This window comes from Triturus cristatus, chromosome 2_1, assembly GCF_964204655.1.
Source record: "Triturus cristatus chromosome 2_1, aTriCri1.1, whole genome shotgun sequence".
Taxonomy (NCBI): Eukaryota; Metazoa; Chordata; class Amphibia; order Caudata; family Salamandridae; genus Triturus; species Triturus cristatus.
The window spans coordinates 36,239,937-36,260,169 of NC_140581.1; the positions used below are offsets into that span (position 1 = coordinate 36,239,937).

The 20,233-nt window shown below is 48.7% G+C and overlaps 1 protein-coding gene across 1 annotated transcript in view; it reads right to left on the bottom strand.

Annotated features, from left to right (window-relative positions):
* Positions 1–20,233, bottom strand: part of LOC146863663 (long-chain-fatty-acid--CoA ligase ACSBG2-like) — a 309,705-nt gene that overhangs the window by 99,879 nt on the left and 189,593 nt on the right. The window contains exons 9-10 of the mRNA XM_085636650.1: positions 6,348–6,581; positions 4,107–4,324 (exon numbers count right to left, since the gene is read on the bottom strand). Coding sequence (XP_085492776.1) covers positions 4,107–4,324; positions 6,348–6,581 — 452 coding nt within the window. The remainder of the gene's footprint in view (positions 1–4,106; positions 4,325–6,347; positions 6,582–20,233) is intronic.

A 20,233-nucleotide genomic window follows, 5' to 3' on the forward strand; every position in this document is an offset into this window, starting at 1 on the left:
TTAAATTCTTGTTGTTTTGTCTTGATTTTCTCATTATAATAGTATCTATTTTTCTAAATCTGTGTGAAGTCTTTTTGTAGTGTACTCATTGTGTTGATGTGTAAAGTGTGTGTGCAAATTCCACACACACAGTGCCTCTTTAGATAAGCCTGCCTGCTGTGTGCCAATCTACCAGAGGGTGAGCACAGGTTATCTTTTATTGTGTATCTAGCTTACTCTGACTAGAGTGGTGGTTCCTGCTTGGAAAGGGTGAACACCTCTGCCAACCAGAAACCCCAGTTGTAAAACGGACCATAGATCCTTAAATTATACCAAATTACAGACGGAGTTACAAATCGGGATCCCAATTCCCATGATCCCCCAAAAATGACGAACATAAGGATTGTGGCCTTCCCAAGCTGATGCGTGGAAGTAAGATATTTAACTACAAATCCCATGATCGCCAACGAATGACACATGCATGTGAGGGATGTGGACTTCTCTAGGTAACACTGGGAGTCAAGAATAAAAACCATCAGAATCCAATTGTTGGGTGTCCAATCTAGGTTTTGCCAGTGACGCCACTCCCTTGGCATAGTAAGTACCCACGGATGTATGGGATATTTGGGGGCACAGTTAACACACACATACTATTTACCTGGTCACTTATCTTAAAAGGAAACCACATGGGGCTTTGGCTAATTATAAGAGGAGTCTAACTCAAGCAGAGTGGAATGGCATTCAGCAGACAATAGAAGATTTGGCAACGCACCAAAAGGGCATATTTTACATGTAGTAAGTCTCCATATGTTTTAAATGCATAATAGAGTGTTGAAAAAGAGATGGATTACACTGAGACGATGGATACCACACAAAGCAGTATGGTGTCCTATGTACTTGTGTTGAAGAGTCTCTGAAATAACAAAATGTGAGGGCACCTCTTCTCCACAATGTGGTGTGATTGCACCTCTTCTTCAGAATGTGAGTACACCTCTTCACAATGTGAGTACACCTCTTCTTCACTATGGGAGTATACCTCTTCAAAATGTGAGTGCACCTCTTCTTCACAATGTGATGTGATTGCACCTCTTCTTTACAGTGTGAGTACACCTCTTCTTCACAATGTGAGTACACTTCTTCTTCACAGTATGAGTGCACCTCTTCTTCACAATGTGAGTGCACCTCTTCTTCACAATGTGAGTCCAACTCTTCTTCACAATGTGATTACATCTCTTCTTCACAATGTGAGTACACCTCTTATTTACAATGTGAGTGCACCTCTTCTTCACAATGTGATTACATCTCTTCTTCACAAAGTGAGTACACCTCTTCTTCACAATGTCAGTGCACCTCTTCTTCACAATGTGAATGCACCTCTTATTCACAATGTGATTACACCTCTTCTTCAAAATGTGAGTGCACCTCTTCTTCACAATGTGATTACATCTCTTCTTCACAATGTGAGTGCACCTCTTCTTCACAATGTGAGTACACCGCTTCTTCACAGTGTGAGTGCATCTCTTCTTTACAATGTGAGTGCATCTCTTCTTCACAATGGAAGTACACCTCTTCTCCACAGTGTGAGTGTACTTCTTCTTCAGAATGTGAAAGCACCTCTTCTTCACAGTGTGAGTGCACCTCTTCACAATGCGAGTACACCACTTCTACGCAATGTGAGTGCACCTCTTCTTCACAATGTGAGTATAGCTCTTCTTCACAATATGAGTGCACTTCTTCTTCACAATGTGAGTGCACTTATCCATAATGGTAGTGCACCTCTTCTTCACAAGGCAAGTGCAACTCTTCTTCACAATGCTATTGCACTTCTTCTTCACAATGTGAATGCACCTCTTCTTCTTCACAATGAGTGTACCTCTTCTTCATAATGTGAGTACACCTCTTCTTCACAATGTGATTACACCTCTTCAAAATGTGACCACATCTCTTCTTCACAAAGGGAGTACACTTCTTCTTCACAGTGTGAGTACACCTCTTCTTCACAATGTGAGTATATCTCTTCTTCATAATGTGAGTGCACTTCTTCACAATGTGAGTGCACTTCTTCACAAAGCGAGTGCACCTCTACTTCTCAATGTGAGTGCACCTCTTCTTCACAATGTGAATGCACCTCTTCTTCACAGTGTGAGTGCACCTCTTCACATGCAGGAATCATCGGGCTTCCATTTTTAGTATCCTGTTGTATTGTTTTGAACCATGGAATGGGACCCAGTGAATAAAGAAATGTAGGGTACTCCCATAACCATTTTAGCCTTAAATAGACCTCTTCAATAGTCCAGATAATTATATATAAGAGCTCCTGGATTCAGTTACGCCCACTAAGGCGGCAGTGATCTACGTAGGCATGAAGAGACCCCAATGATAACTCATGCCACCATTGAGTGGGTTAGATGCATCTTCTTATTATCTTTAATCATCCTGTATGGTAAACTTTTTTGACACAGGCGTAATTAGATCCTTTGCTTTTGCATTCTGCGGTGAAGAGAGTCCACTCTGAAATGCCAGCCCACACATTCTCCTAAAGGGATACACAAGCACCCCAGACTAGTATCAAGCATATTGAGCACTATCAGTTAGGTGCTACTTAGAACTGAAAAAACTGAACCTACATCAAGACATGCACACCGCAATTAGGGTGTTGTGTCAATAAATTAACAGAATGCTCTGTTTTTTCAGGGCCCTAATATACCGCATTGTTGTACCACTGACTGGAATACAGCCCAGACTTACTGTGAATAGATGACATTGTTTCAGCATTCCACCCATTACCTTTTTTCAGTGAGACCCTGTCAATGTGTTTCACTTTAACAACCTACATGAAATGTCCTCATAGTCTTGGGAGCCATGCTGAGACTCAGGCTGTCTCAATGCTCGCACATGACAAGAAATTGAACAAGGCATAATACCTGCTGAGCCTTAAATGATGCCTGTACCAACCAATGCACTCAAGAAACGCATCAGTGGCATTCTAACTGTCCAGCTGGTAGAAACGTCATCCATAGTCTTGATCTATGCAAGTTCTCTTCCATAGTGGCTCATTAAGAGCTACTACCTTTCAACTCCTGCGGAACCAAGCGGCCCGGTAAAGCCCAGACTTTGTACGTTCATGCTGGAGTCCGAGGGAACATTCTCCACCTTCATGCAGCTCAGGGTAGTGGCTATGCTCAGACCTTTGTGCTTTAACTGTATTCTTTAATATCCCTTTTGTGAAGACTACGTATGGCGTGTATGTTTTCATTGAAGACCTAGGGCCTCATTAACTATATTAAGGCGTGGGGCAGCGCCGCAAGTCTTCCTACTGCGCTACCCTACGTCAAATGAAAAAGGCAGAAATGCGGCATACCGATGAGATAAATGCATTCCTGTCCTCGTCCACAGAGACGGCACACACCAACAACGTAGGCACCCTTGCACCATGATGCAAGGGTGTCTGCGCTGAATCAGGTGGGGAAGGGGACACCTTCCCTCACAAAAACAACCTGTACGCCACCCCCCGGGGTGCATAGGCTTTTGACTCATTCCCAGGTTTACAGCTTGTTATAAATCTGAAAAAGTGCCAAATGCCATGGTTATGTGGGAACACCCACCATAACGCCCATGGCACGCCTCCTCATCCCAGTGTGAGGCAATGCAGTGACTTGCGCTACATTGCCTCACACCACAACTACGTGGCCATGTAAAGCTATTTAGGGTGGCTTTACATGGCCTCGTAGATATGGGTAAGCCAAGTGCACCTCCGGAATGCCATTAAACGGGATGTCCCGGTGGTGCTCTGGGCTTGTAACTAAGCCCTCTAATCTGTAGGTTTTTCACGCATTTGAAACTTACATACCTGTTGCATTCCCAAGTTGTTAGGCGCATTCATCTTTCTATCAGGCAGCACTCACAATTCCATGACACCCTCCATCTTTGAGGCAAATACGTATTTTGACATTTCTCCGCAACTTGCACTCAAGCTACACCTCAATGAATGGATGATTCTTTACTCACTGAATCCATACCTGCTGGAAAGGATAGTGGCAAGCATCTCCATTAGGAAGCATTAATCTGCTCCTGTGCAGTTTTTGTCTCAATGATATAAGCCAATAATTGAAGCATTCAGCAATCACCTTTGATTCTCCCAGTGATGAAGAGAAAGCCATCCTGGTCCAGCTTGCCAATGTCACCAGTGTGCAGCCATCCTTCCTCATCCAAAGCCTTCTTTGATTTTTCAAGCATGTTCAAGTAGCCCATGAAGACGTGTCGTCCCCTGAGGCATAATTCCCCATTGCCATTTTCATCTGGCATATGGATCCATGTCCTGCATCCTGGGACAGTCTTACCGCAGCTGTGGGCACATAATACAGGGATATGATTGGGATAGATTTAGTTATCTATTTTGAGAGTTTTATATAGGGATGACATGACCTGAGGGTTTCAGAGCACTTTGCAGTTTATAACAATTTTCCACCAATATTCGTGGTTACATAATCAGGGAAGTTACCAACCATGTTATATACATGTTACAGGTAAATATATACATGCGTCCATTATACTGTTATCCACCAATATTGGTGATTGCATAGTCCGAAAAGTTCTCTTGCATGACTATCCATGTTACATGGATTGGACTTGTGGGTATAGTAGAAGGTGGTATGTCTAGTAGTTCATTTAATCTCAATTTCAGGATAATTATTTGAAATTGTGCAATTACCACTATGTTTTTGCGTGAAATGCATCTTTGTTTCATTTTCTGGTGTGAGGACACATTTTGCATAAAAAATGTTACGTAAAACACAACTACTGTGAACAATAGCTGCCTGCATTCAAGCTGTTTACGTTGGTCCCACGCTCCGGCCATAAACATTTAGCTGTGAACAGCGGCATAGGTAAGAGATGTGGTGTAATGGCCTGATTCCCACAATTATGCAGTTTACGCCGGCCTAATTTTCCCAAATGGTAATCTGGTCTTGTCAACTAAGTTGGTTATTTTTTAATACGGAGTATTGTTATCGTTTTCACTAGCGCCCTCCTCATACTTGCCTAATCTGCATCACACTTGTTTCCCACTTCCTTCTCCTCACTTGGCTTGTGGATACTTGAGCTCCTACCACCTTCTACTCACTTAACTCTTAGATGATTGAGCACCCACCTCCTTATCCTTATCTGACTCTAAGGTGCTAGAACACCCACCTCTTTCACCTCACTGGACTCTTCCATGCTTGAGCACCTGACTCCTTCTCCTCACTTGACTCCTAGCTGCTTGAGCACCCGCCACCTTCTCCTCACTTGACTCTTAGATGCTAGAGCACCCGCCTCCTTCTCATCACTTTACTCTTAGATGCTTGAGCACCCGCCACCTTCTCTTCACTTGACTCCTAAATGCTTGAGCACCACCACCTCCTTCTCCTCACTTGACTCTTAAGTGCTTGAGCACCCACCTCCTTCACACTTGACTCTTAAATGCTTGAGCACCCACCTTCTCTTCACTTGACTCTTAAATGCTTGAGCACCACCTCCTTCTCACTGGTCTTGTGGATACTTGAGCGCATACCACCTTCTCTTCACTTGACTCCTAAATGCTTGAGCACCACCACCTCCTTCTCCTGTGCACATTAGAGCCGTTTCAAATGAATTGATCTTCTGTGGTACCTGCCAGCACAGGGCATGCTGGGACGTTGGAGCTGCTGGCTCCTTAAAGTGACAGCCTATCATGCTCCTTAGCCTGGATTTATTCCCTAGTTTCCTTCTATGTTTGACATTTAGGGCAGTGTTTAGGTACTGTGCTGTAAAAGCCTTGTATTTGAATGTGGTAAGAATTCTGCGAATACCAGTCTGATTCAATCATTCAGAGCTTGATGTTCTACATTTGAAATGTCAGTGTTCACATCTTGAGTGTTTTCTTATAATAATGCAATAAGAGTGTCTGGAATCCCACCTGGAGTTGGATATGCATCATTTAGTGCTGGTGACCTCATCAGAGATAGCTGAGATGCAAAGCTAGGATTACCAGTTAGTAGCGTTTGCTTCGTCTTGGCTAAGTACCAATGCACCTCTGTTGTGTGATCTCTGATGCTCTATACCATGAAAATGCAAGGCCTTGTATTGGTTGTTACAATAACAAGAAGTAAAATATAAACAGACAGCTTTAGGCGTGAATCACAAGGGCGCATTTCTTGCGCATTGATAGGTTGACGAACAGATCACCAAGGCTGCGATAGAAGCCGCAGAGTGTACTGTTGGGAGCTTGTTGATCACAGTTAGAGGAGGTTCATCTTAGGAGAACAGAACATAAGATATTGGCAGAAATGTTCTCACCAACTTTGAAAAGTCAAGTGAAGCAGAAGAAGTGATCACAGGTTGGTACTGACCTTGTCAGGTGGAAGTCACTTGTCGAATGTATTGTATGGGATCCCGAACACTCACTCATGCCGAAAATCTCAGTGATAGGAAGATTCAGTCCCAGAAAATATTCCAGGATCTCCTTTGCGATGGGAGCAGCTGCTGTGTAACACTGAACACATCGATCAAGGCCCACGCCAGCTTGCATCTTTTTCAGTACTCCATAATCAGCCATGGAGTGCCCAGGGCGGACTGAACCACTACTGTAACAGAAAGTGTAGCCTGGTTAGAAGAAGAAGTAAGCATTCGCGAACAGGTTCGACTTTATCTGATGCTCTTTCATAAAATCCTAGCATTGGCAAAGATGTATCCAACCTAAATGTCAGGGAAGCTTGCACAAGCAGCCAGGTGACCCCAGGACTAAATGTATCACCTTATCTTAGTATGTCTTTTTAGGCAAAAGTGTGATGCATTTTGGGGGTAGTACCTTCTCATTTATAGGGGCTGTGGACTATAACAAAAAGAGAACCGTGTTTGGCTTGTCACAGCACATCTGTGACTGGCAATACATGCAGCATGCCAGGGCCTACCAGCACTCAACTGCCCTAGATGCACAGTACCTTAGCACTGTTCAGTGATACTTAGAAATAATCAAGTCTGTGGTTTGAACTTGCAATTTCTTTGGAGGCTGTGATCTCTGCTGCAGCTCCAGGAGTGGAGCATTTTAGCTGTGTAGGAGTCTGGGACAGATGAGAGTCCAGACCTTAATCTGGGAGTGCAGCTCCAGCTTGTGGCGAGCCCTGATCTGTAGCCTCTGTCCAATGCGCAAAAAGAGGGGCGTGGGGAAGGAAGCAAGCAGTACAGGTCTAGGGCTCCTACCGCCACTCTGGCCACTGCCCCCGTCTATAGGGAAGGAATCAAGCAGTACAGGTCTAGTGCTCAACCTACCAGTCTATCCACTGCCCCTGCTTATGGGAAAGGAAGTAACCAGCACAGATCTAGTGGTCCAACCATCACTCTAGTCACTGCCCCCGCCTACTGGAAAGAAAACAAGCAGCGAAGGTCTAGGGTTCCAACCGCTGCTCTAGCCACTGCCCCCGACTACAGGGAAAGGAGAAGTTGCACAGGTCTAGGCATCCAACCACCGGTTTGGCCACTGCCCCCGCCTACCGGGAATGAAGCAAGGTGTTCAGGTCTAGTGCTACAACCACCAGTCTAGCCACTACCACCACCTACAGGGAAGAGAGCAAGCAGCACAGCTCTAATGCTCCAACCGCCAGTCTAGTCACTACCCCCGCCTACTGGGAAGGAAGCAATGAGTACAGGTCTAGTACTCCAACCACCAGTCTAGCCACTACCCCCACCTACAGGGAAGGGAACAAGAAGCACAGCTCTAATGCTCCAACCGCCAGTCTAGTCACTACCCCAACCTACTGGGAAGGAAGCAGACGACATCAGGGTTCAACTAGACAACGGCGAGACATCAGCCCTCATCCTCCTGGACCTGTCAGCCACTTTCGACACGGTCCGCCACCGCACACTAAAGACACGCCTCCAAGATGCCGGAATCCAAGAGAAGGCCCTGGACTGGACCACATCCTTCCTCTCCAGGGGAACCCAGAGCGTCCGCCTCCCCCCCTTCCGCTCCGAAGCCACCGACATCATCTGCGGCGTACCCCAGGGCTCTTCCCTCAGCCCGAAGCTGTTCAATGTCTACATGGCCCCCCTCGCCCGCCAACACGATCTCAACATCATCTCCTACGCCGACGACAGCCAGCTGATCCTCTCCCACACCACCAAAACCAACCTCCACGAGGGAATGAAGGCCATCGCCGAATGGCTGAGGAGCAGCCGACTGAAGCTGAACTCAGACAAGAGGAAGGTCCTCATCCTCGGATCCACCCACTCAGCCAGGGATGACTCCTGGTGGCCAACCACGCTAGGAACAGCACCGACACCCACCGACCACGCAAGCAACCTGGGAATCATTCTCGACTCCTCCCTCTTCATGTCAAAGCAGGTCAACTCCGTCTCCTCCTCCTGCTACAACACCCTCCGCATGCTCCGCAGGATCTACAAGTGGATCCCCACCGAAACAAGAAGAACTGTGACCTAGGCCCTCGTCAGCAGCAGGCTGGACTACAGCAACGCACTCTACGCAGGTATCCCGGCCAAACACCTGCAACGACTGCAACGCATCCAAAACGCCTCCGCTCTACTGATCCTCAACGTTCCTCGCCGCAGCCACATCACCCCCCACCTGAGAGACCTACACTGGCTCCCCGTCTACAAGAGGATCACCTTCAAGCTACTCACCCACGCACACAAAGCCCTCCACAACACCGGACCAGCCTACCTCAACGGCCGACTCAGCTTCTACACCCCCACCCGCCAGCTCCGGTCCGCCAGCCTTGCCCTCGCCTCTGTCCCCCGCATCCAACGAACGACCGGCGGCGGCAGATCCTTCTCCTTCCTCTCCGCCAAGACCTGGAACACCCTCCCCACCCACCTACGGCAGACCCAAGACCTGCTCACCTTCAGAACACTCCTCAAGACCTGGCTCTTCGAGCAGTAGCAGCACCCCCTCCCTTCAACGTCTTGAGACTCTCACGGGTATGTAGTGTGCTTTATAAATACAATGATTGATTCGATTGATTGATTGATGAGTACAGGTCTAGTGGTCGAACCACCAGTCTAGCCGCTGCCCCCGTCTATGGGGAATGAAGCAAGGTGTGCAGGTCTAGTGCTCAGTCTACCAGTCTATCTTCTGCCCCTGCTTATGGAAAGGAAGCAACCGGCACAGGTCTAGTGGTCCAACCGCCACTCTAGTCACTGCCCCCACCTACGGGGAAGGAAGCAAGCAACACAGGTCCAGGGGTCCAACCGCCACACTAGTCACTGCCCCCGTCTACAACGAAGGTAGCAAACAGAACAAGTCTTGTGGTCCAACTGCCACTCTAGTCATTGCTTCCACCTACTGGGAAGAAGCAAGCAACACAGTTCTAGTGCTCCAATCACTACTCCCCCGCATATGGGGAAGGGAGCAAGGAGTGCAGGTATAGGGGTCCAACCGCCAGTCTAGCCACTGCCCCTGCCTATGGGGAAGGAAGCAAGCAACACCGGTATAGGGGTTCAACCACCAGCCTAGCCACTGCCCCTGCATATTGGGAAGGAAGCAAGCAACACAGGTCTAGGGGTCCAACCCCCACTCGGGCCACTGTCCACCCCTATGGGGAAGGAAGCAAGCAACACAGGTCTAGGGGTCCAACCGCCAGGCTACCGACTGCCCCCACCTACTGGGAAGAAAGCAAGTAACACAGGTCTAGGGGTCCAACTTCCAGTCTAGCCAATGCCCTAGCCAATGGGGATTAAAACAAGCAGCACAAATCCTGCGGTTCAACCACCACTGTAGCCACTGCCTCTACCTACTGGGAAGAAGCAAGCAGCACAGCTCTAGTGGTCCAATCACCACTCTAACAACTGCCCCAGCCTATTGGGAATAACACAAGCAGTACAAATCCAGCAGTGTGATCACTACTCTAGAGACTGCCCCTGTGAGAAGTTGGCCTGATGTATGATGTCACTAGTTATAGTGTACACCTTATATCAGTCCAAATACCCTTATGGTGATTGGTTGTAAAGTCAACCTTATAGACCAGCTATCCTAGTGGTAGCATGGACAAGAGCAGTCTTAGGCTAAACTCTGAATGGCATGTGAAGCCAGCTGTGATACCATATATAATCCCTTGAATACCAAATGAAAGGACACCACAACAGATATATATATAAAATAAAGTGTATTTATTCTAAGCAAACCCTCAGCACTCTTTATGAGATTAGAGGTAAGTACAACACAGTCTTATTAATGCATACAGTAAGTCACACAGGTAAGTAATACAGTTAGGCCCTAGGGGCCACGCAAACCATATACTAAGTAAGTGGTATAAGAACCACTGTCACGGAAATAGAATAGGCCTAGGCCTAGGGAATCGCTGGGGCTACACTACACTAGCGTTAGTTAGGAAGTGGGAGGCCCACGGGATTCGTGTGCAGAGTGGAAACACTCACACGTAATGCGTAAAAGTCAATAGCAATAGTACAGTTTTAGAAACGGTAGATTTAGGACACTTCCGGAGTAGCTAGGAAGTTGAGACTTGAAAACTAGACACTAGGATAGTCACTATCCTGATGAGCACCGGAGTACCCAAGTTACCTAGCCCACAGGCTGCGGGTGCATAGGGGTGAAGATGCGTCGTTTTCGTCGTCGACTCCTATGGATGCCTGAAGAAAGATGCTGACAGGCAGTCAGTGAAGAGTGTCCGGTGGATCCCAAGGCTGGGATCAAGAAGAGAAGAAACCTGCAAGCAGAAGGGACAGAGTCAAGGTCACTAGCCAGTGACCACGTGGGACCAGGAAGGAACCAGGCGATGTCGTGAAGAGTTGCAGGTGAAGGTGAATCTTGTCGCTGCAGCCAGGAGGACCAGGAAGCGTCGAGGACGACCAGGACCAGGAGGCGAGCTGTCCCACGAAGGCTCTTGCTGTCGGCGGCGTCGAAGTTGGACTAGGACTCACCAAGCCTTGGCAAGCGGAACCCACGAAGAACGAAGGACTTGCTTCTGGTGCAGACCAGGAAGGTCTGGGGTGCTTCTTCTTTGCAGAGAAGCGGGAGCCAGTCTGGAGGAGCCAAACCAGCGCAGAAGATTTCAGGGAGCGTCGTCACAAAGGCCACTAGCCAGCGGGCAAGCAACCGGACAGACGCGGCAAGCAGGAAAATGCTGAAGGGCCCCACGCAGGACTCGTGGAGTGTGGGGGGCTGATCTTCGGTGCAGATGGTGCTTGGGGTTGGGGCTTCTCAATCCCCGGTGCACAACTTCGAGGGTACCTCAGAAGCTGCGCTGTAAGTTACTAGCCACTTTTCCCAGGTAGCCGGTCCCACGTCGCTCGTCGCCTCCACGGATCTCAGCTCTGCTGCAGATGTGGATGAGGGTCGGAGAAGTCTGGAAGTCAAGGCTCTGGTCGGGCTCTGCAGTCGGTTCCTCGTAGAACGGTCGCAAAGCAAAGGGTAGTCTCTTGATGGTGCCTGTTTGCACAGGGTAGCCACTCCTTGGCTACAAGGGAGATTCTTCAGTCTTCTTCTTTCGTCGAATGTCGAAGGTCCAGAGTTTCTGTTCAGTTTTGCAGGTTCAGGATAATCTAAAGTCTTGAGGCCCAACTCCCACTCTTATACTAATCTGGGGGGCTGGGATACCTGCTAGGTCACGCCTTATGGGTGGGACCTGGGAGGGGGTGGTTACACCCACTTCCCTTTGTCCAGTTTCGCGCCAGAGCTGGGGCTGGAGTGCCCCAGCGCCGGTTTGAACTGGACTATGCAAGGAACACCTTGTGTGCCCCAGGCATGTCTCATTCCTTTCAGCCCACCCTGCCCCAATACACTAAAGGTTGTCTGGAGAGGTGCTAGCACCTCCCCAAGCAGGAAACATATTGTCCAGGCCTCCCTGGCTGGGATCACTCCCAGCTGCAGGAGGTCAGACTTGTGTCGTGGCAGCAGCATCCATTTTGTGATGCTGAGGCTTTGGTCAGAGGCTAACAGTTGAAGTATGATTTTAACATGTCTTTCCCTCTAGAAGGGGGGAATAATATTCTCATGTCCAGAAATGGCATGGGGGTATTATTCCACAGTGTTAGACACCTTACACGACATGTTTCGATAAAGCCAAACCATAGTTACCATAACCGTCTAAGATTATAAGGCACTTTAAGAGTATATGGTAGGCTATATCATAGAACAGCTATAAGGACAAGGTTCCGAAAGCTGCAGACAGGCTCAGCTCATGCTAGAGCACCATCTCACATGTTACCAAGCACTCTGCCTCCAGGACTGTCAAGGCCTGCCATAGGAGTGACTGATAGGTACACATGTGTCTATATGTAAGTTAGGTATAGGAATACTACACCTAAGCAAGGGGTGATTACACGACCTTGCCCCAGCTGAATGATCAGCCAGTTGTGTCAAAATGGAAGGCCAGGCCAGGGGTGGCATAATACATGCTGCAGCCCCTGGTAGGCCTAGGGTACACCTATGCCCTGGGTACCTAGGGTACACTGTACAGGGGCCAATAAGGTGATCCTATCCAAATGGGTTATGCACCTAAAGTACATAGTATTAATTTAGAGAGAGAACAGCAGGGCTGTGGGTCTGATTAGCAGGCCCACAGCCACATCTAAGTCGAAAACCAGTAAAGCAAAAGCAAAAAGTGGGGGTGAACATAGAAAGCAGACCCTACTCTCCTACACAACCCCCCCCCCAAACTTAGGGACATTAAACTAACCTTGACCAGTTGAGTCTTCATGTTCTAAGTGGAAATATCTGGAGAGTCCATCTGCATTGGCATGGTCAGTCCCAGGTCTATGTTCCACTGTGAAGTCCATCCCCTGTAGGGAAATGGACCACCTAAGAGGTTTGGGATTTTCACCCTTCATCTGATTTAGCCACAAGAGGGGCTTATGGTCTGTCTGAATCTTGAAGTGAGTGCCAAACAAGTATGGCCTCAGCTTCTTCAGGGCCCAAACCACAGCAAAGGCCTCCCTCTCAATAGCTGACCAACGTTTCTCTCTAGGGGTCAGCCTTCTACTTATAAAAGCAATGGGCTGGTCTTGACCATCTACATTCAGTTGTGAAAGAACAGCTCCCACACCTAACTCAGAAGCATCTGTCTGGACAATGAACTCTTTGGAGTAGTCTGGACTTTTCAGAATAGGTGCACTGCACATGGCCTGCTTCAGGTCATCAAATGCTTTTTGACAGCTGACTGTCCACTGAACTTTCTTTGGCATCTTCTTGGAGGTCAAGTCATTAAGTGGTGTCACTATGGACCCATAGTTCTTAACAAACTCTCTGTAGTACCCAGTCAGGCCCAAGAAAGCTCTGACCTGAGTCTGGGTAGTTGGAGGAGCCCAGTCCTTGATGGTCTGGATCTTGCTCTCCAGTGGTTGAACCTGACCCCCACCAACTAGGTGGCCCAGGTAGACAACCTTGCTCTGCCCTATCTGGCACTTAGTGGCCTTGATAGTGAGGCCTGCTTTTGCAGGGCCTCTAAAACATTCCTCAGGTGGACCAGGCGATCCTCCCAGGTGGAGCTAAAGACAGCAATATCATCAAGATAAGCTGCACAATAATCATCCAACCCAGTAAGGACTTGATTCACCAGCCTTTGGAAAGTGGCAGGTGCATTCTTCAAACCAAAGGGCATTACCACAAATTGATAATGTCCTCCTGGGGTCGAGAAAGCAGTTTTGGCCTTTGCACTCTCAGCTAGTCTGATTTGCCAGTAGCCTGCTGTTAGGTCAAATGTGCTCAAAAACTTAGCAGCTGCCAGTCTGTCAATGAGCTCATCTGCCCTAGGTATTGGGTGGGCATCTGTCCTAGTGACAGCATTGAGACCTCTGTAATCCACGCAAAACCTCATCTCTCTCTTACCATCTTGGGTGTGAGGTTTTGGCACAAGGACTACAGGACTAGCCCAAGGGCTCTCTGAAGGTTCAATGACTCCCAGCTCCAACATCTTTTGTACCTCAACTTTTATGCAGTCCCTGACATGGTCAGGTTGCCTGTAGATTTTACTCTTCACAGGCAGACTGTCACCAGTGTCCACCTCATGGGTGCACCAGTTTGTCTGACTTGGGGTCAGAGAGAACATATGTCTGTAGGATTGCAGAACCTGTCTGCAGTCCTGTTGCTGATGGACAGTGAGGCTGTCAGAAAAGACCACACCATCAACTGAGCCATCATCAGGGTTCTGAGTCAACAGGTCTGGGAGAGGGTCACTCTCTTCCTCCTGCCCCTCATCTGTAGCCATGAGTAGCCCCATGTCTGCCCTGTCAACATATTCCTTCAATCTGTTGACATGAAGCACCCTGTGGGGGCTTCTGGGAGTCCCAAGGTCCACCAAGTAGGTGACTTCTCCCTTTTTCTCAACAATAGTGTGGGGTCCAGACCATTTGTCTTGGAGTGCTGCTGGGGCCACTGGCTCCAACACCCACACTTTCTGTCCTGGCTGGTAAACAGTCAGTACAGCCTTTTGGTCATGCCAAGCTTTTTGGAGTTCTTGGCTTGCCTCAAGGTTTTTAGAAGCCTTCTTCATATACTCTGCCATCCTGGAGCGGAGACCAAGTACATAATCCACTATGTCTAGTTTGGGTTGTCTGAGAGGTCTCTCCCATCCTTCCTTCACCAAACACAGGGGTCCTCTTACAGGATGCCCAAACAAAAGCTCAAAAGGGCTGTAGCCAACCCCCTTTTGTGGGACCTCTCTGTAAGCAAACAGAAGGCAGGGTAAAAGGATGTCCCATCTTCGCCTAAGCTTGTCTGGTAATCCTTTTATCATTCCCTTTAGGGTCTTGTTGAATCTCTCAACAAGCCCATTGCACTGTGGGTGATAGGGTGTGGTGAACTTATAGTTAACACCACACTCCTTCCACATTGCAGTCAAGTATCCTGACATAAAGTTGGCACCTCTGTCAGAAATGACCTCCTTTGGAAAGCCCACTCTGGAGAATACTCCAAGCAGGGCCCTTGCCACAACAGGAGCTTTTGTGGTCCTCAGGGGAATTGCTTCTGGGTACCTGGTGGCATGGTCCACTATCACCAGTATGAATCTGTGCCCAGATGCTGTTTGTGGGTCCATTGGTCCTACAATATCTATGCCCACTCTTTCAAAGGGGACCCCCACCACAGGTAGTGGTATGAGGGGGGCCTTTGTGGTGCCACCTGATTTGCCACTGGCTTGGCAGGTGACACAGGAGCGACAAAACTCCTTGGTATCTTCTGACATATGGGGCCAGTGAAAGTGAGGGACAAGCCTGTCCCAAGTCTTGTTCTGGCCTAAATGTCCTGCAAGGGGAATATCATGGGCCAAGGTTAGAAGGAAGCCTCTGAACTTCAGTGGTATGACCAACCTCCTGGATGCACCAGGCTTGGGGTCTCTAGCCTCTGAATACAGTAGCCCTTCATCCCAATACACTCTATGGGTACCTTGAGCATTCCCTGCAGCCTCAGCAGCAGCCAGCTGTCTGAGGGGTTCAAGAGAGGGGCAGTCTAATTGAGCCTGCCTCAGATCTGCCCTGGAAGGTCCCCCTGTCCCAAGAAACTCAACCTGATCAGGTTCAAGTTCTTCTAGGACAGTTCCTTCAGGGCTCTCAGAATCATCCTCCTGGGAGGGCTGATCCACCACCTGAGGCAGGGGGGAAGGCACAGCCTTAACCCTACTGCTCTTTCTCTTGGGTTGTGACTGGTCCATAGTTTCAGGATCCAGCACTTGTTCAGTGTTGCACTTTTTGGCCTGTGACCTGGTCACAGCAAGGACATGTGCATCTATCCCCAGCATTTCTGCATGGGTCCTATACTCCACTTCAGACCAAACTGAAGTTTCAAGATCATTGCCCAGTAAACACTCTACAGGAAGGTCTGAACTAACAACAACTTTCTTGAGGCCAGTTACCCCTCCCCAGGAGAAGTTAACAATAGCCACACTATGGGAGGTAGTGGCATTGCTAGCGTTGGTCACTAGGTAATTCTCACCTAGTATGATCTGTCCAGGGTCCACAAAAGCAGGTGTCACCATTGTGACACTAGCTCCAGTGTCCCTGTAGGCCTGAGCCATTCTTTGGTTGATAAAAGGTGTCTGTCTGTACTTGCCCAGGTTACTGGGGCCTACAGTAGAGGACAAAGCTAAGTCCCCATCACAGATCAGGACAGCCTGAGTAGGTACTCTGACTAGGCCAGAATCCTCCTCAGTTCCCAGGGTTAACCCTACTACACCCTTTTGCTGGGAACCACCACTTACAGCTGAACTAGGGGGTACAGTTGCCTTAGGGGCAATGGTGGCTGGGGGCTTATCCTTTTTGGTGCACTCACTAAACCAATGTGAGTTGGACTTACAATAGTTGCACCATGGTTTCTTTTGGCCATCTTTCTTCTTATCCTTTTTGGAACCACCCTCCCCCTGAGCCTTTTGGGGGCCTGGTGAAGACTTCTGGTCTTTTTGTTTCTGCTCATTACCCTTCTGGTCTGCCTTTTTCTGATCACCCCCCTGGTTCTGGTTTTTCTGCTTAACTCTAGTCCTGACCCATCTATCTGCCTTCTTTCCCAATTCTTGGGGAGAAGTCAGATCAGAATCAATCAGGTGTTGATGCAATAGCTGGTTTTGACAGTTGTTAAGTACTTGCTCTCTCATGATCAAATTATACAATCCTGTATAGTCCTTAACCTTACTTCCCATTAGCCAGCCTTCCAGAGCCTTAGTGGCACAATCTACAAAGTCAGTCCCGTCCTGAGTCTGTGTCTTCTGGGTATCCCTGAACAACAACCTGTATTGTTCAGTGGTTAGGCCAAACCCATCAATCAGAGCACTCTTCAGGACAGTGTAATTATCTGCATCCTCATCACTAACTGTGAGGAGCTTGTCTCTTCCTTTCTCAGAGAAGGAGAGCCACAAGATAGCTGCCCACTGACTTTGGGGTACCTGCTGTACTTTGCAAGCTCTCTCCAAAGCAGTTATCCATTTGTGGATGTCATCCCCACACTTGTAGGGAGGGACAATCTTGCTCAGGTTTCTATTATCATAGTGCCTGTCTCTATCTCTAGGAATGTTGCTGCCACCAGTGGGTTCTAACCCACTTAACTTTTGCTCTCTAGCCAGAGCAAGCTTCTCTTTGGCAAGGGCAAGTTCTTCCCTCTGAATCCTCAGATTAGCCTCCCTCATTCTGGCTGCATGCTCCTTTCTCTCAGGTGAAGTCATTCCCCTGTGAGAGGAAGCATTAGAGATGCTAGAGACATGGGAGTGGATGGATTCCCTTGAAGGGGATCTGTCCCTCCTGCTTCTCTGTGAATGCCTACTTGGGGGTCTGTATGGGGGGACCCCATGCAAACTCCCATGTAAACTTAAGTTAGCCTGCCTAAGTCTCCTTACTTGGCTCTGGCTGTCTACCTCTCCATCTGAAGCCCCATCTGACTCCTCTGTGGTGGGTAGACCCTCCTCTGTGCCTAGGGCACCTGCCTGAGATGCCCTATGAGCATCATACTCCTCTAGGAGTTGTCTTAACTGAAGGAGGGTAGGGTTTGCACCCTGTTTTATTCCTCTGGATGTACACAAGTGTCTCATCTCCTGGAATGTTAAGGTATCATATCTAGAGGGGATCTTTTGCAGACCTGATCCTCCTGAGAGAGCATCTACTTGATCTACTCTCAGAGACATGATCTAGTGAGGGTGTGGTGTGTGCACCTACCTACACTAGTTGTATCTACTAAACCTCTCTAGTAGTTGTAGTCAGGGTGTGTTATTCCCTTCAACCTACAACTACAAAGTCCAGTAGGACTTAAGTATAATAATCTATGTTATATGTACCTAGACAATATCTGTGTGATCTTTCAATTTAGTATCTCAAGATTACAATGGTATTACAACAGCAAGCTCAGATCCCACCGCTGCCACCAATGTGAGAAGTTGGCCTGATGTATGATGTCACTAGTTATAGTGTACACCTTATATCAGTCCAAATACCCTTATGGTGATTGGTTGTAAAGTCAACCTTATAGACCAGCTATCCTAGTGGTAGCATGGACAAGAGCAGTCTTAGGCTAAACTCTGAATGGCATGTGAAGCCAGCTGTGATACCATATATAATCCCTTGAATACCAAATGAAAGGACACCACAACAGATATATATATAAAATAAAGTGTATTTATTCTAAGCAAACCCTCAGCACTCTTTATGAGATTAGAGGTAAGTACAACACAGTCTTATTAATGCATACAGTAAGTCACACAGGTAAGTAATACAGTTAGGCCCTAGGGGCCACGCAAACCATATACTAAGTAAGTGGTATAAGAACCACTGTCACGGAAATAGAATAGGCCTAGGCCTAGGGAATCACTGGGGCTACACTACACTAGCGTTAGTTAGGAAGTGGGAGGCCCACGGGATTCGTGTGCAGAGTGGAAACACTCACGCGTAATGCGTAAAAGTCAATAGCAATAGTACAGTTTTAGAAACGGTAGATTTAGGACACTTCCGGAGTAGCTAGGAAGTTGAGACTTGAAAACTAGACACTAGGATAGTCACTATCCTGATGAGCACCGGAGTACCCAAGTTACCTAGCCCACAGGCTGCGGGTGCATAGGGGTGAAGATGCGTCGTTTTCGTCGTCGACTCCTATGGATGCCTGAAGAAAGATGCTGACAGGCAGTCAGTGAAGAGTGTCCGGTGGATCCCAAGGCTGGGATCAAGAAGAGAAGAAACCTGCAAGCAGAAGGGACAGAGTCAAGGTCACTAGCCAGTGACCACGTGGGACCAGGAAGGAACCAGGCGATGTCGTGAAGAGTTGCAGGTGAAGGTGAAGCTTGTCGCTGCAGCCAGGAGGACCAGGAAGCGTCGAGGACGACCAGGACCAGGAGGCGAGCTGTCCCACGAAGGCTCTTGCTGTCGGCGGCGTTGAAGTTGGACTAGGACTCACCAAGCCTTGGCAAGCGGAACCCACGAAGAACGAAGGACTTGCTTCTGGTGCAGACCAGGAAGGTCTGGGGTGCTTCTTCTTTGCAGAGAAGCGGGAGCCAGTCTGGAGGAGCCAAACCAGCGCAGAAGATTTCAGGGAGCGTCGTCACAAAGGCCACTAGCCAGCGGGCAAGCAACCGGACAGACGCGGCAAGCAGGAAAATGCTGAAGGGCCCCACGCAGGACTCGTGGAGTGTGGGGGGCTGATCTTCGGTGCAGATGGTGCTTGGGGTTGGGGCTTCTCAATCCCCGGTGCACAACTTCGAGGGTACCTCAGAAGCTGCGCTGTAAGTTACTAGCCACTTTTCCCAGGTAGCCGGTCCCACGTCGCTCGTCGCCTCCACGGATCTCAGCTCTGCTGCAGATGTGGATGAGGGTCGGAGAAGTCTGGAAGTCAAGGCTCTGGTCGGGCTCTGCAGTCGGTTCCTCGTAGAACGGTCGCAAAGCAAAGGGTAGTCTCTTGATGGTGCCTGTTTGCACAGGGTAGCCACTCCTTGGCTACAAGGGAGATTCTTCAGTCTTCTTCTTTCGTCGAATGTCGAAGGTCCAGAGTTTCTGTTCAGTTTTGCAGGTTCAGGATAATCTAAAGTCTTGAGGCCCAACTCCCACTCTTATACTAATCTGGGGGGCTGGGATACCTGCTAGGTCACGCCTTATGGGTGGGACCTGGGAGGGGGTGGTTACACCCACTTCCCTTTGTCCAGTTTCGCGCCAGAGCTGGGGCTGGAGTGCCCCAGCGCCGGTTTGAACTGGACTATGCAAGGAACACCTTGTGTGCCCCAGGCATGTCTCATTCCTTTCAGCCCACTTAAGGGGCTAGCGGGAAGCGAACCTCCTCAGGGGCCAGCATATTACGCTCTATGTATTTCAGAATATCAATAGGATCATGCATAAAGCCCTTTTAGAACCTGATACCACAGACTCAGCCTCTTGCTTTATGCATGATCCTATTGATATTCTGAAATACATAGAGCGTAATATTTTATTTACCACATAATGGCGCCCGAACAGTTACATCTCTTTCCCCACACGCCGGAGATGAAGGTCCAGTTTTGCCCCCTTCCATAGCCGTGACGGACTTCAAGCGCGCACGTCGCGGGTCTTCCCGCCAACTCCCTCAGGCCAACGAAGGGGACAGACTGCGACCAGGCATCCATACGAGGCGGTGAGGAACGCAGATTGTCCTACCCAGAGCCCACCTGCGAGAGAGCTGTGTCCGAGGTATACAGAGGCCCACCAGATTCCGAAGTTCCGAAGTATCCAAGTCACGAGTCAAGTCCAGTCCAGTCCAGTTTGGTCTAGTCCAGTTCAGTTCCGAGGCCTTCCGTTCCGTGCTACCCGGTGAGTACCGTTGCTGGGGAGGCAG